Raw genomic sequence first — 12,724 nt, 5'->3', positions numbered from 1 at the left:
GTCAAACCATGTTCATCTTCAAGTGAAGAATACGTGTCTCGTCTACTTCATTGCCGCCAGCTGGCTCGCGTCAACACTGAAGCCAAGCAACAGGATCGCAAGCTTGAATATGATGCCTCCCATCGTGCCGTGTCTTTCAGCCCTGGCGACGAAGTCCTCCTTCTTACACCCATTCGCACTCCCGGACTGTGCGAGAAGTTTCAATTACGTTTTATTGGCCCCTACACTGTCTTGGAGCAAACGTCTCTTGTGAATTATCGCGTGGCACCCGTTCTTCTTCCAACGGACCGCCGCTACAGGGCAGCAGAAATAGTCCACGTATCCCGCATGAAGCCTTTCATACGGCGTTCATCTTCGCTTTAAAATGCGGCCAAGAACTGCGGTCAGGATGACCGCTTTCACGTGGGGGGGGGGGGGGAAGTTAGTGTAGGCATTCATTAAGCACATCATCTATCTTTACACATATTCATCATCATGAGTGGTCGTCATCTGCTTCTGCTGTGGGGATTTGTCTTGTCTGAGTTCTGTGCCTTGGGCGTGGTCGCTTCATCGTGTCTTCCGGGCCTAATAAAGGTTGCCTTTACTGTTACATCACAAGATATATATATATATATATATATATATATATATATATATATATATATATATATATACCTACAAGGAAAACATCAAAGCGGAAATGTTTTGGCAAAGTTACACGATGTTGTAACATATCCTCATAACAATTTCATTCTCCTATAGAAACACAATTGAGTAATTGCTGTTGTGATAAATAATTACACCTTACTTGTTTGTTTCCCCAGCGTGCAGCCAAGAGTGACCACTGTCGAAAGTGGGGCTTTGCTCCCTCCTGGCTGGTACGGCTACGTCTCTCGGGTACATTTGGAGGAGTTTTTGCGAAGCATCATGTCATTTAAAATTACAACTTTACAAAACATATATTAGACCCTAGCTGGAATATACTGCTTATCTTTGGGATCTGGTCAAAAAGTATTAACAACTATAATTGAATAGGTTCAGAAACATTCAGCGTGTTTATCACTCTCAAACCATTCCCACACCGCTAGCATTTCACTGACAAAATCAGACCTTGGACTAACAAATTTGAAACTTCGAAGAAAAATGTCTCGTGTATTTCTTTTTCAAAAGATCAGCTACCATAAATGTTCACCTAAACAGAAAATATTCTCGACATCTTCATACGTATCATTGCATCTTCATTCTTTTTTCATTCAAGGTTTTCATTCCTTTTTACTGCAATAATTTTTTTTCAGACTCCTTTTTGCGAAAACGAGCATTGAGTGGAACCGCCTTTCCGCATTCTATCGCTTGCATGGAGGGTGGATCATCATTCAAGGTTGCAATAACGTATTACGTCCTCAGCCTATTCTAACTAGTTTGTTTGAGCATGTATTTTCATTATATGTTGCATTGCTATGTTACGTTTGTTGCCTTTTTTGTTTTTGTATAACCCTACCCCTTCCGTAAGGCCTTTATGTGCCCTGATGTAAATTATTGAAATGAACCGCATGTTCCCTGCGAAACATGACACGCTCTGTCCATTTTGCAAAAGAGAAAAAGGCTCCCTGCCACGAACCTAGGCAGATGGCTCAGAGCTCAAGATCCCCTTCCTTCCCTTTCTCCCAAGACCCTTAATACCAAACCTCTTTGGCGTGGCAGACCTTGATATCCAGTTCCCGCCTACCAGCTCGGCTTGCACTGACGAACAAGGGCCAGGATCTGCTGAGAACATATGGGTCCTGTAACCAGTGAACCAGTTCGTCTGGTGCCCGTGTGCACCATTAACATAGTTGGGCTCAATGAAAGTTGATTCATCTCTCTGATTCTCATCATCTAATTTTTGGGCTATGTGGACTTCCCAGTTTTAGTTTCTTGTAGTGTGTCACAGAGCATCTCACAGCAGGAATTTCTTGTAACTCATTCTTACACGCTTTCTCCAAATAAATAGCAGTCCCTTCCCTGTTCTTGGGCTAGCTTGACTTTCTCTTCAGCACATCGGCATTAATACACCTTTTGCCTCTACCAGATAGTATATCTAGTGCCGAAACAATCAAAGAATTGCAATTGGGTCATTCTATGCCAAATGTTCTAGCCACTTGGCGACCGTCTCATATGTATTTGAAAAAAAAACAATCATGCTGATTCACTGCGTTGAAAACAGTGAACTGCTAAAATTTTTCTGAGAGAAAAAAATTTTTGGTCTTGTGGCTGCTTCTGAGTTTCCTGAAAATGTCATTTGGGTGTTGTTTGTGGGAAAGTTTATTTTAAAAGTACCGCTTCTTCTATCTATACCAACATTAGTCTACATGTTAAGCAAAGGTGCTTGTGTAAGGTGTTTGAAGCTCAATAATGTTAGTGCAATTCTACTCGTGGCGCATATGCCTACAAGAATTTAGCCGAAATGTCTTATGTTTGCAGTTTTTTTATTGCAATACTGCAGTTTGTATGAATAACTGAGTAGTGATTACTTTCTCGAGAAAAGGTATATTTTTAGGAAAAAAATTTTTTCAGACCTCTCAAGCAGCTAAACTTTACGAGAAAAAAATCACAAATTTTGCAAGTCATCCTTTTTATCCATATTGAAACTCAATTTGCACCTTCTGGTGCTATAAGTCACCTTTATACCTAAATCAAAAGCCAGTAAGCAGTTATTTTTGTATGCGAATTTTGTCATTACATTTTTTGTTTCAGGAAACAAAGTAATTTTTGAACTTTCCCATTGGAGCCCACCTTCCAATCTCGTCATACAACAGCTGCTGCTTTGAAATTCCACATTGCCGTCAATAGGAAAGTTTCAAAATTATTTTCTTACTTAAAACAAAAAGTTTAATGATGAGCTTTGCCATTTGAAAAGAAGTGCTGATTTGCTTTTGATTTAAATATTAGGGTGACTTTCAATTTGACCACCGCAGGGTGCAAATTGCATCTGAATATAGACAAAAATGGAATTTTGTGAAATTTATGTTTTTTTCTTTTAAATTTTATCTGCATGAGAGATCGAACAATATTTTTTCCTCAAAATACACCTTTTGTGGAGTAAGTATTTACTACACAGGTATTGATACAAACTGTTATATTGCAATAAAAAAACTGCAAATATAAGACGTTTTGGCTAAATTCTTGGCAGCGTATGGGTTGGTAAAATTGCACTAATATTACCGAGCTTCAAACATCGTGCACAAGTACCTTTGCTTAACATGTATACCAAATTTGGTATAAAAAGAAAAAGCGGTACTTTAAAAAATAAACTTTCCACAAACAACACCCAAATGACATTTTCAGGTAACTTAGAAGGCAGCCACGTGACCAAACATTTTTTTCTCTCAGAAAAATTCTATCAGTTCACTGTTTTAAACGCAGTGCTCCAGCAAGATTTTTTTGTGGTCGCCAAAATGGCTGAGACATTCGATGTATAATGATCTAATTACATATAAGACTTGCAGAATTTTTACTTTATATATCAGACATTACTGTCCTGTTTTGGAAACAAGTAAGGCATATCAGACATCTAATTTTCAGTATTTCAATTAAGAGAATAAAATGGTCTAAAATGGGTTTGATGAAATATGATCTGTGTTTATAACAATAAGAGTAACAGTAGTATTAATCTTTCCTGTGATGCACTATAGGGAATTCACATTTACACCCGATGCTTGTCAACTCATGGCAGAGATAATGCACATAAGGGAGGTAACCTCATTGGCGTTCTTAGTAGTTCTTGTCAGCTTGCTTAATCTGCCCTTCTGAGTAGAGGAGCTGCTGTTGCATAAGGGCTGTGCAACAGTGAGCTTACCCGTTGGCGCCTCTCAAATATACTGTGGTAATGAACACACAGTAAAACCCGCTTATATCATTGGTTGCCGAAGTCACAAATAGTCCCACTGTATGCGTCATTTCACTCTAATCAAATCATTTCGGAAGGCTCTACGTGTGCAGAACATGACCAACAGGCAGCCGCTCGATTCCGACGATGTAAGCATGCAACTTATGGTCAAAGGTCGTCCGTGGACCGGCAGTGCCAACATAATGAATTAACTCGGGAAAAAAACGAAAAAGGCCGTAGAGGAATGCCGCTAACTAAATTTTCCAACGTCCACGTTTACGTGGCCTTCGCCGCGCGGTACCACACTGCGCGGAAATTATGCGTAGGACGGCTGTCAGAGCTACAAACGTCTAATTTAGCCTAATTTTATCTTCCGCGGGCAATTGCGATGAAGCACGTGCACTGTAGCGCTGCAAGCACGCCTGCGTTTTCTTGGAGGAATGAATTCGCCCCTTCTAAATGCAACAATTGCAATATGTGTCGTTGACTCGTCGCTAACCCATAACTTTGATCGTCCGCAGCTGCTACCGACTAGGCAGCTAGCCCCTATGTAACATCCACATTAATTGCTTACCTGGCTACCACGTTTCGTCACGTGCACACCGTCAGCCTTCAGCATCCCCATCAGCTCGTGTGTGCCGTGCACGAAACCATAGCCGTTCTTGTGGCACAGCGCCTGCAAAATGGCATTCATCTCCACGGCATCCATGTGTAACGCCTCCAATTCTCCGACAGACAGCGCCCACTGGCATTTGCGCAAACTCGCTTGTCTCGGCAGAAATGCAGACACTACCACACGGATTGACGGATTGACATCAAGAATTCCGGAGATCAGTGATCGGAACCTGGCAATCAGCACAAGGGGTTCTTCGCGGACATTGTTAGTGCCAACGTGAAGAACGACCACGTGCACATCTGCCAGAGCATGAGCAATTAAACAGAACAATTTCTCGACCTGCACACCGCTGAATGAGCGAACCTCGACATGTGTCCTGGAGCTCAATGTGAAAGACCCTGCGAGGTCCTTCAACATTGAGTCTCCGGCAACGAGTGCATGGGTCATGTTAGGGTTTGCTTTTGAGTAGCTGCACACGAACACTTCAAGCACACTTAAAAAGAGAAATAAATGCGAACAAACTACAACGCGAAAAGTGCAACAGAATTGAGAGGCACAACTGGAAGATCACATGCAATCTCCGACACGATACGGTAGCAGAATCCGCCGGCTGTCAACGGTTAGAATGGTCCGCACAGTCAACCGCTCAACTGACTACCACTGAACAACGAGGGCACAGTGCTAGGCAGCAAAGTTCCGAAATGAGAGCTTTTGCCGGTATGCTTTCTGCGCACGCGCCAAAGGCGGGCGCAAGGCAGTATGGGAAGGCGAAGCGCAAGTCGCTGTGGGGCTTCGGCCGCCAAAGTTTCGTCTGCTTGACTTGCACCCTTGCTTGCAGCGTGTGGGAGCGTGTTGCGCAGGTTGCAGCGCGTGCGTGCGAACACGTTGTGGCAAGACTAACGCGGGTTTTTGAGTACGCAACGTACACATACCGATAGCTCCACTGACAATAGACAGGATGCAGTATATTTGGTTCCTAAATGAGTGTTCAAAAACTCCTTAAACAGGAATGGCTGTGCATCTGGGCTGGGTGTCCGGAACTTCCTTGGTAATTTTTCATGACAAATTCTGGTATCGATGCGGTGCCGGCATTAAATAAAAAGCCGCGTTGGGTGTCAGTGAAATTCGCGGTTTTTTGCACCTGCAAAAAAACCGCGAATTTTTTGCACCTGCAAAGGATGTTTGCACCTGCATGTTTTCCTTGCGGCACACAGCCCTTGCAGGAGCGAAACAGGCTATCAATATAGAGTTTCAGTGCTGCGGCTCAAAGCGGATTGCGTACGTGAGCCCTTGCATTCTTTTGTATTCTCCACATGTGCGGCAGTGAGTACAAAGAAACGCGATAGCGTGCGCGTGCTACAGGCAGCTGGGGGTACCCGGCATTAAAACGTGTGGCGTGTGCACGCACGCGCACGCCCGTGTGGATGCGGATGCTGCTATCGGGTATACACACACACACACACACACACACACACACACACACACACACACACACACACACACACACACACACACACATATATATATATATATATATATATATATATATATATATATATATATATATATATATATATATATATATATATATATATATATATTATATATATATATATATATATATATATATATATATATATATATATATATATATATATATATATATATATATATATATATATATATATATATATATATATATATATATATATATATATATATGCACTTTCACTGTGTTAAAACTTTGCGCACCGGCAAATGGATGTGAAGAATCATTGTGGCTGACAGCGCCAAGACCCATTCATAGAGTATAAGGGGACATGGCGCGCCATGTCCACTGCGCAGCGCCTTTATAAGCGCTGTGCCATGTCCTATCGTGTAGCTCGACAAAAGAAACACTGAATGCTGCATGTAACAGCAACGCGCGTCTTCGCGTCATGAAAGCATGCATGCAGTTTCGAGTGCATAAATGGAACGAATTAACGCACATGTGAAGAGCAATACGAAAAGCTCTTTCACAGCATGCAGATTATCAACAAAAACACGTCATACACAAACAGCCTTCTTGTGATTGATTAAACCTAAGAAAGGTAATTATATTTATTTTACTGTTGCTGTTTTACAAATGTGAGTAAAGATATTACAGGCGAAGCATTTCTTCTATCTATCTATCTAGCCGATCACGTTTGGGTGCTCTCGGGATCACCTCCTTAACTTGGCGTGAACCAAAATTAGTATGAGAGCTAGGGTTCCATAGTTTCACGAATACGACGTGCCGGTTAAGACATGAATAAAGTCACAATCCTGTCACGCGCGTCGTCAAACGCTTCCTGCCGAAAAGCGACACATACCCGCGGGCGGGTATGTGCCACAAGAAATTGACACCTAATTTTTTGCATCTGCCCAGAAATGACGAGAACACACGTGGAAAATTTTGACGCCTGAGCATTGAGAAATTATGAACCATTGCCCCGAAGTGAAAGCTGCTGGGATGCGAAGCAGCAGTGGTGCGCACGTCGTTGACCCAGTTGAAACGAGCGTCGACGCGGGTGCTGGAAGAACGGCTTGAAGCGAACTCGGTGCAACGTTTACTAGAGTAAACGTTTGTTTGAAACGCAAAGACATAAAAGGCGGGTTGGGCTTCGTGTAAGTTTCATCGCAGATAACGAGCTGAAAGAGTATTTCCACTCGACGTGCGGTCGAGCGTTGTGGGTGGTGGAGAGGGTGAAGCGGGAGAGCTGTGTGTTATGAGCGTTTGGAGGAGCCGGCAGCTTCTGCGGGTGAGACGTTAACGCGCAGCTGCGACTTGACCTACTTGGCACTGCTCCAATACCTGTGGCACACAAGGCACACAAGGACGTCAAACTGATTCGAACAAGGGCAATACGACTTTATCGTTTTTCTCTGCTCGCGCATCTTCATCCTCTTCTGAACAGCGGCACATACAAGCCTGCCAGCATCTATGGAAATAATACTTTCAGAACTTGTACTAGTGGCATTACCCCCCTTCCCAAAGAACATCGTCCCGATGTCACAACATAATTACCAGATGAAAAGAAAAGACATGTGATAAGTAGTACACAAGGGGGTGTTCACAATCACTGTAAGTCTACTCAAGGAGGTTTGACGAATAGTTAGCGTTGGTGAAATGGTTTCATCCTCGAAACATGGACGACGTGTGGCTGTTGTGAACGGCGGGAATCACGACTCATGTCTTCGTCAAGAACCTCGTAGTTTACTTCGCTTAGACGGCGGAGAACTCTACAGGGACCAAAATAGCAGCGTAACAACTTTTCCGACCGGCCCCGTTGTCGAATGGGAGTCCACAACCATACTCGTTCTCCGGGTTGGTAAGAGACATCGCGACGACGAGCGTTGTACCGCAACGAGTCGATGCATTGTTGCTTGTGGATTCGTTCGACTGCAAGCTTACGAGCTGCGTCTGCCAGTCTGATAAATTCGTTCGTCTTGACCCTAATCTGGCGTCTGTCTGGTAGAAGCATGGCATCCAGCATTGTAGTGACCTCCCTGCCGTGAAGCAACCGTTGTTTCTTGCACAGCGGTGTTGTAAGGGAACGTGACGTAAGGGAGGATGTCATCCCAGTTTTTTTGGTCTTGGTTAACGTACCTGGATAGCATGTCGGCGATCGTCATGTTTAGTCGCTCTGTAAGGCCGTTGCTTTGTGGGTGGTATGCAGTAGTTTTTCGATGTACTGTGCCGCCAAGCTGCATGACGTCTTGTATCATCCGGGCAGTAAAAGCTGTGCCACGATCAAATATGACAACTGCTGGTGCTCCATGTCGGAGGACGATGTTCTTCATATAAAAAGTGGGCAGTCTCAATGGCGGTGCCACGTTGTAATGCCTTCGTTTCGCAGTAGCGCATTATGTAATCAGTAGCGACTACAATCCAGTGGTTGTCGTCACGAGACTTGGGAAAAGGTCCGAGTAGATCCATGCCAATTTGTTGGAACGGTTGTATCGGAGGAGTGACGGGCTTCAAAAAGCCGGCGGGCGCTGATGTGGTGCTTTACGGCGCTGGCGCTCGTGACACGTCTTCACGTAATGCTTCACGTCTCGATTGAGCTTAGGCCAGTAATAGTGTTGGCGAATCCAGGCCAAGGTACGTGTGAATCCTAAGTGGCCTGAGGAAAGCTCATCGTGACAGGCAGACAAGACATCGGCTCGTAACGCTTGGGGGGACGACGAGCAGGTACTCAGTCGCGTAAGGGTCGAAGTTTCTTTTATAGAGAACATTTTTGTGAAAGCAGAACGATGATGGCGAGCGGGCGAATGATGGTGGTGGATGCGGCGTACGGCCTTCGAGAAATTTGATGAATTGTCGATGCTCTGAATCGTTCTTCTGCTGCTCAGCCAAGTCGGATACACTAACGGCGCAGAGAAAACGGTCGTCGAGATCGTGATCACCTGACGCTGTCTTAAGAGGAGCTTGGGAAAGGCAGTCCGCGTCAGTATGCTTCCGGCCAGACTTGTACACGACTGTCAAATTGAACTCCTCAAGGCGTAAGCTTTACCTGGCCAGATGTCCGGAGGGGTCTTCAAGGTTCGCCAATCAGCAGAGCCCATGATGATCGGTAACAACTCTGAACGGGCGACCATACAGGTACGGTCTGAAATTAGCTATTGCCCTGACAACAGCCAGGCACTCCTTTTCAGTGGTTGTGTAATTCGCTTCCGCAGATGATAAAATCCGGCTCGCATAAGCAATATGGCGTTCGACGCCGCCTTGCCACTGGACGAGGACTGCACCAAGGCCGATGTTACTGGCGTCTGTGTGTAGTTCAGTGTCGGCATATTCGTCATAGTGTCCGAGTAAGGGCTCAGACTGGAGACGCTGCTGGAGCTCGCAGAAAGCGCTAGTTTGCTCAGGGCCCCACACGAAGGGAACATCTTCTTTTGTCAGACAAGTGAGGGGTTCGGCAATGTTCGCGAAATTTTGCACAAAGCGTCTGTAGTATGCCCAGAGGCCTAAAAATCGACGCACATCACGTTTTTGGCAGGTGGTGGAAAATCTGCGACAGCCAATGTTTTGTCTGGGTCAGGCCGAATACCATCAGGGCTAACAAGGTGGCCGAGGAACTTTAATTCGTTGTAACCAAAATGACATTTTTCTGGTTTCAGTGATAGGCCTGCCGTGCGAATTGCAGCAAACACAGATCTAAGTCGCTGCAAGTGCTGCTCAAACGTTTGCGAGAAGACGACGACGTCGTCTAAGTAAACAAGGCATGCTTCCCACTTGAGAATGGAGAACACTGTATTCATCATCCTCTGGAATGTCGCAGCGGCAGAAAACAGACCGAAGGGTAGCACCTTTAATTCGTACAGACCATCAGACGTTATGAATGCTGTTTTCTCTCGGTCGCGTTCATCAACTTTGATCTGCCAGTAGCCACTGCGTAAATCCATAGAGGAGAAGTATCGGGCGCGTCGGAGGCGGTCTAGTGAGTCGTTGATGCGTGGAAGCGGATAAAAGTCTTTCTTTATGACTTTGTTGAGTTTGCGGTGATCGACGCAAAATCGGAGAGTGCCGTCCTTTTTTACTAGTACGACGGGGGACGGTTGGATTACGCCATCTTCGAGCATCTGCCTCACTTGAGAACGTATTCCCTCTTGTTCCTTTTGTGATATACTCGGTAGGCGTGCTGACGTATGGGTCATTCAGCATGGTCAGTGACAATGCGGTGCTTTACGGTTGGCGTTTGTTTTATCTTAGATGTAGACGTGAAACAGTCACTAAACATGTGGAGGATACAGCGGATTTGCTCTTTCTGCGCACATGACAGCTTCGGATTGACATCGACTGTATCGGCTACCGTGGTGTCACTTTTAACGGCTGTCTGCAGAAATTGGGGCTATCGTCGAACACGCTTCATCGTCAATGGTTTCGAAATGAGTGATAGTTGTTCGCTTGGCCAAATGCTGGTATGCTCCACTAAAATTAGTGACCAACAACTCAGTCGTCCCACGTTTAAATTGAATTATGCCGCGGGCAACACAGATTTGGTGCGACAAGAGCACCGAAAAGTTGGCTTCAGCGATACCACCACCGTCATGGTCTATGTCACCCTGTACAGTAACGAACATACTGGAGCGTAGCGGAAGTATGACGGTGTCGTCGACAATGCGAAGCGCAGTCTTCTGCGGATCGGTATCTCTAGGCTTCGGGCCATAGTCGTCAGCAAACGTTACGAGGCAGTCTCGAAGATTTATAACAGCGCCGTGCTCGCGAAGGAAATCCATGCCAAGGATAACTTTCCGGGAGCATTCGGGAAGCACAACGAAAGAAGCAACGAACGTCGAATCACAGATTTGCAGCCTTGCGGTGCATCTCCCGATTGGTGTCAAGCGATGACCACCTGCTGTCCGAAGGTTCGGTCCATGCCCCCAAGGAGTCGTGACTTTCCTGAGTTCAGCCACAAGTTCAGCGCTGATAACTGAGTAGTCGGCGCCGGTGTAGACCAGAGCAGTCACTGGATGGTTGTCGACAAGGACGGCAATGTCAGCAGAAACGGGTTCGTCCGCGATGTGAAGTGTCGGCTGAAAGGAATCGTCGAAGGTCGGCAGATGGGTCAGAGGAGGCTGTTTTGACGATAGCTTATCAGCGGTCTCACCCCCGGAGGCCGCTGATTCTAGTTTCCCCGGCGTGGACTTGGGAACCTAGCGGATTGTCCCGCAACAACATCGGCGAAAGTAGTGTATTGATTCGCGGACGTAGAGCGTCGAGGAGACGGAGAGCATGATTGGCGTCACTGAAGATTCGGAGACGGTAGACTTGATAAGTATTCTGCGATGGCCCGGGGTCGTTCCCCTTCCCTGGGCCAACGAGCGTCTGGCCGAAATCCAGGTAGGCCCATCTGTCTGTACGAGCACTCCCGGTACAAGTGACCTGGCTCACCACAGTGGTAGCATAGTGGGCGATTGTCGGAAGTGCGCCACACGCTAGATTTCCGCAAATTAGGTAGCGGATTCTCATAGTGTGGCGGGCCCAAGAAGTACTGCGGCATCTGCAGACAAGTCGGTCGTTGGTTTTCATAGTGTGGCAGGCCCGAAAAGTGCTGCGGCGTCTGCAGGCTAGTCGGTCGGGGAAAATAGCTGGCTGCCGGTGCAGGAGTGCGTACAGCTTCCGCGTACGTTAGCAGAGGAGCTTAGGTTGGCAGTGGCACTAATGGTCGTACCAGCTGCCGCACCTCTTCACGGACGACGTCTGTCAGAGCAGTCACTTGAGGCTGTGAAGGCACTGCGTGAAGCTTTTGCAGCTCGTCGCGTACAACGCTACGGACTAGCTCAGCAAGGCCTCTCACGCTTGTGACATCGTGTGTTACCAAGGATGCTGACAGACATGCAAGGTTGTCGGACCGCTCATACTGCGAAGACCGCTGTCTTAGCATTCGCTCCATTGTCGTCGCTTCACGGAGGAATTCTGCCACGGTAGCTGGTGGGTTTCGTACAAGTCCTGCAAACAGCTGCTCCTTGACACCCCGCATCAGAATGCGTACCTTTTTGTCTTCCGTCATTGCAGAATTCACTCGACGGAACAGACGAGACATCTCCTCAACGAACATGGCCACGCTTTCATTGAGTCTTTGATTGCGAGAATTGAGGAGACGTTCGGCTTGTTCTTTCCGGTCGGCGCTACCATACTTGTTCCGCAGCTGAGTGCAAAACACCGGCCAGGTTGTGAGGGTGGCTTCGTGGTTCTCGAACCAAATACATGCCAAATCCTCCAGGTAGAAATAAACATACCGCAGTTTCCAGTGCTCGTCCCACTCGTTGGCGACGGGGACTCGATCGTATTGGTCCAGCCAGTCTTCAACGTCCTCGTAGGGCTCCCCATGGAAGGGCTTTGGCGTTCTAGAGGCTGGTAGCCATGGAGCAGGCGGAGTCGCGGTCTGTTCAGTTTGGCTTGCAGTGGTCGCATATGCCATGATTCTGGAGCGTTCCGGAAGAGGGCTGAATTGGGGTGGTAGGCCTAGTTGGCTGTTTCTACCAAGGCGTCAATTTTGGGGCCGAGATCTTCCACGTGGTAACAGTGCATAGACTATTACGCAACACCTCCACCAGTTGTCACCTTACAACGTAAATAACCTGTAGATAATGGCACACAAGGACGTCAAACTGATTCGAACAACGGCAATACGACTTTATCGTTTTTCTCTGCACGCGCATCTTCGTCCTCTTCTGAACAGCGGCACATACAAGCCTGCCAGCATATATGGAAATAATACTTTCAGAACTTGTACTAG

The 12,724-nt window shown here is 46.4% G+C and overlaps 1 protein-coding gene across 2 annotated transcripts in view; it reads right to left on the bottom strand.

Moving 5' to 3' along the window:
• Window positions 1-12,724, bottom strand: part of LOC119168732 (uncharacterized) — a 92,077-nt gene that overhangs the window by 39,289 nt on the left and 40,064 nt on the right. The window contains exon 1 of one of the 2 annotated variants that reach the window (XM_075865270.1): window positions 4,419-4,503. The exons of the other annotated variant lie outside the window; for it this stretch is intronic. Coding sequence (XP_075721385.1) covers window positions 4,419-4,469 — 51 coding nt within the window. The 5' untranslated portion in view covers window positions 4,470-4,503. Of the gene's footprint in view, window positions 1-4,418; window positions 4,504-12,724 lie in introns of those variants that run through there. 2 annotated transcript variants of the gene reach the window in all.

Source organism: Rhipicephalus microplus, chromosome 6 (assembly GCF_043290135.1).
Source record: "Rhipicephalus microplus isolate Deutch F79 chromosome 6, USDA_Rmic, whole genome shotgun sequence".
NCBI classification, from domain to species: Eukaryota; Metazoa; Arthropoda; class Arachnida; order Ixodida; family Ixodidae; genus Rhipicephalus; species Rhipicephalus microplus.
The sequence above is the reverse complement of the archived record's forward strand: the minus strand, read 5'-3'. Positions and strand labels throughout refer to the sequence as shown.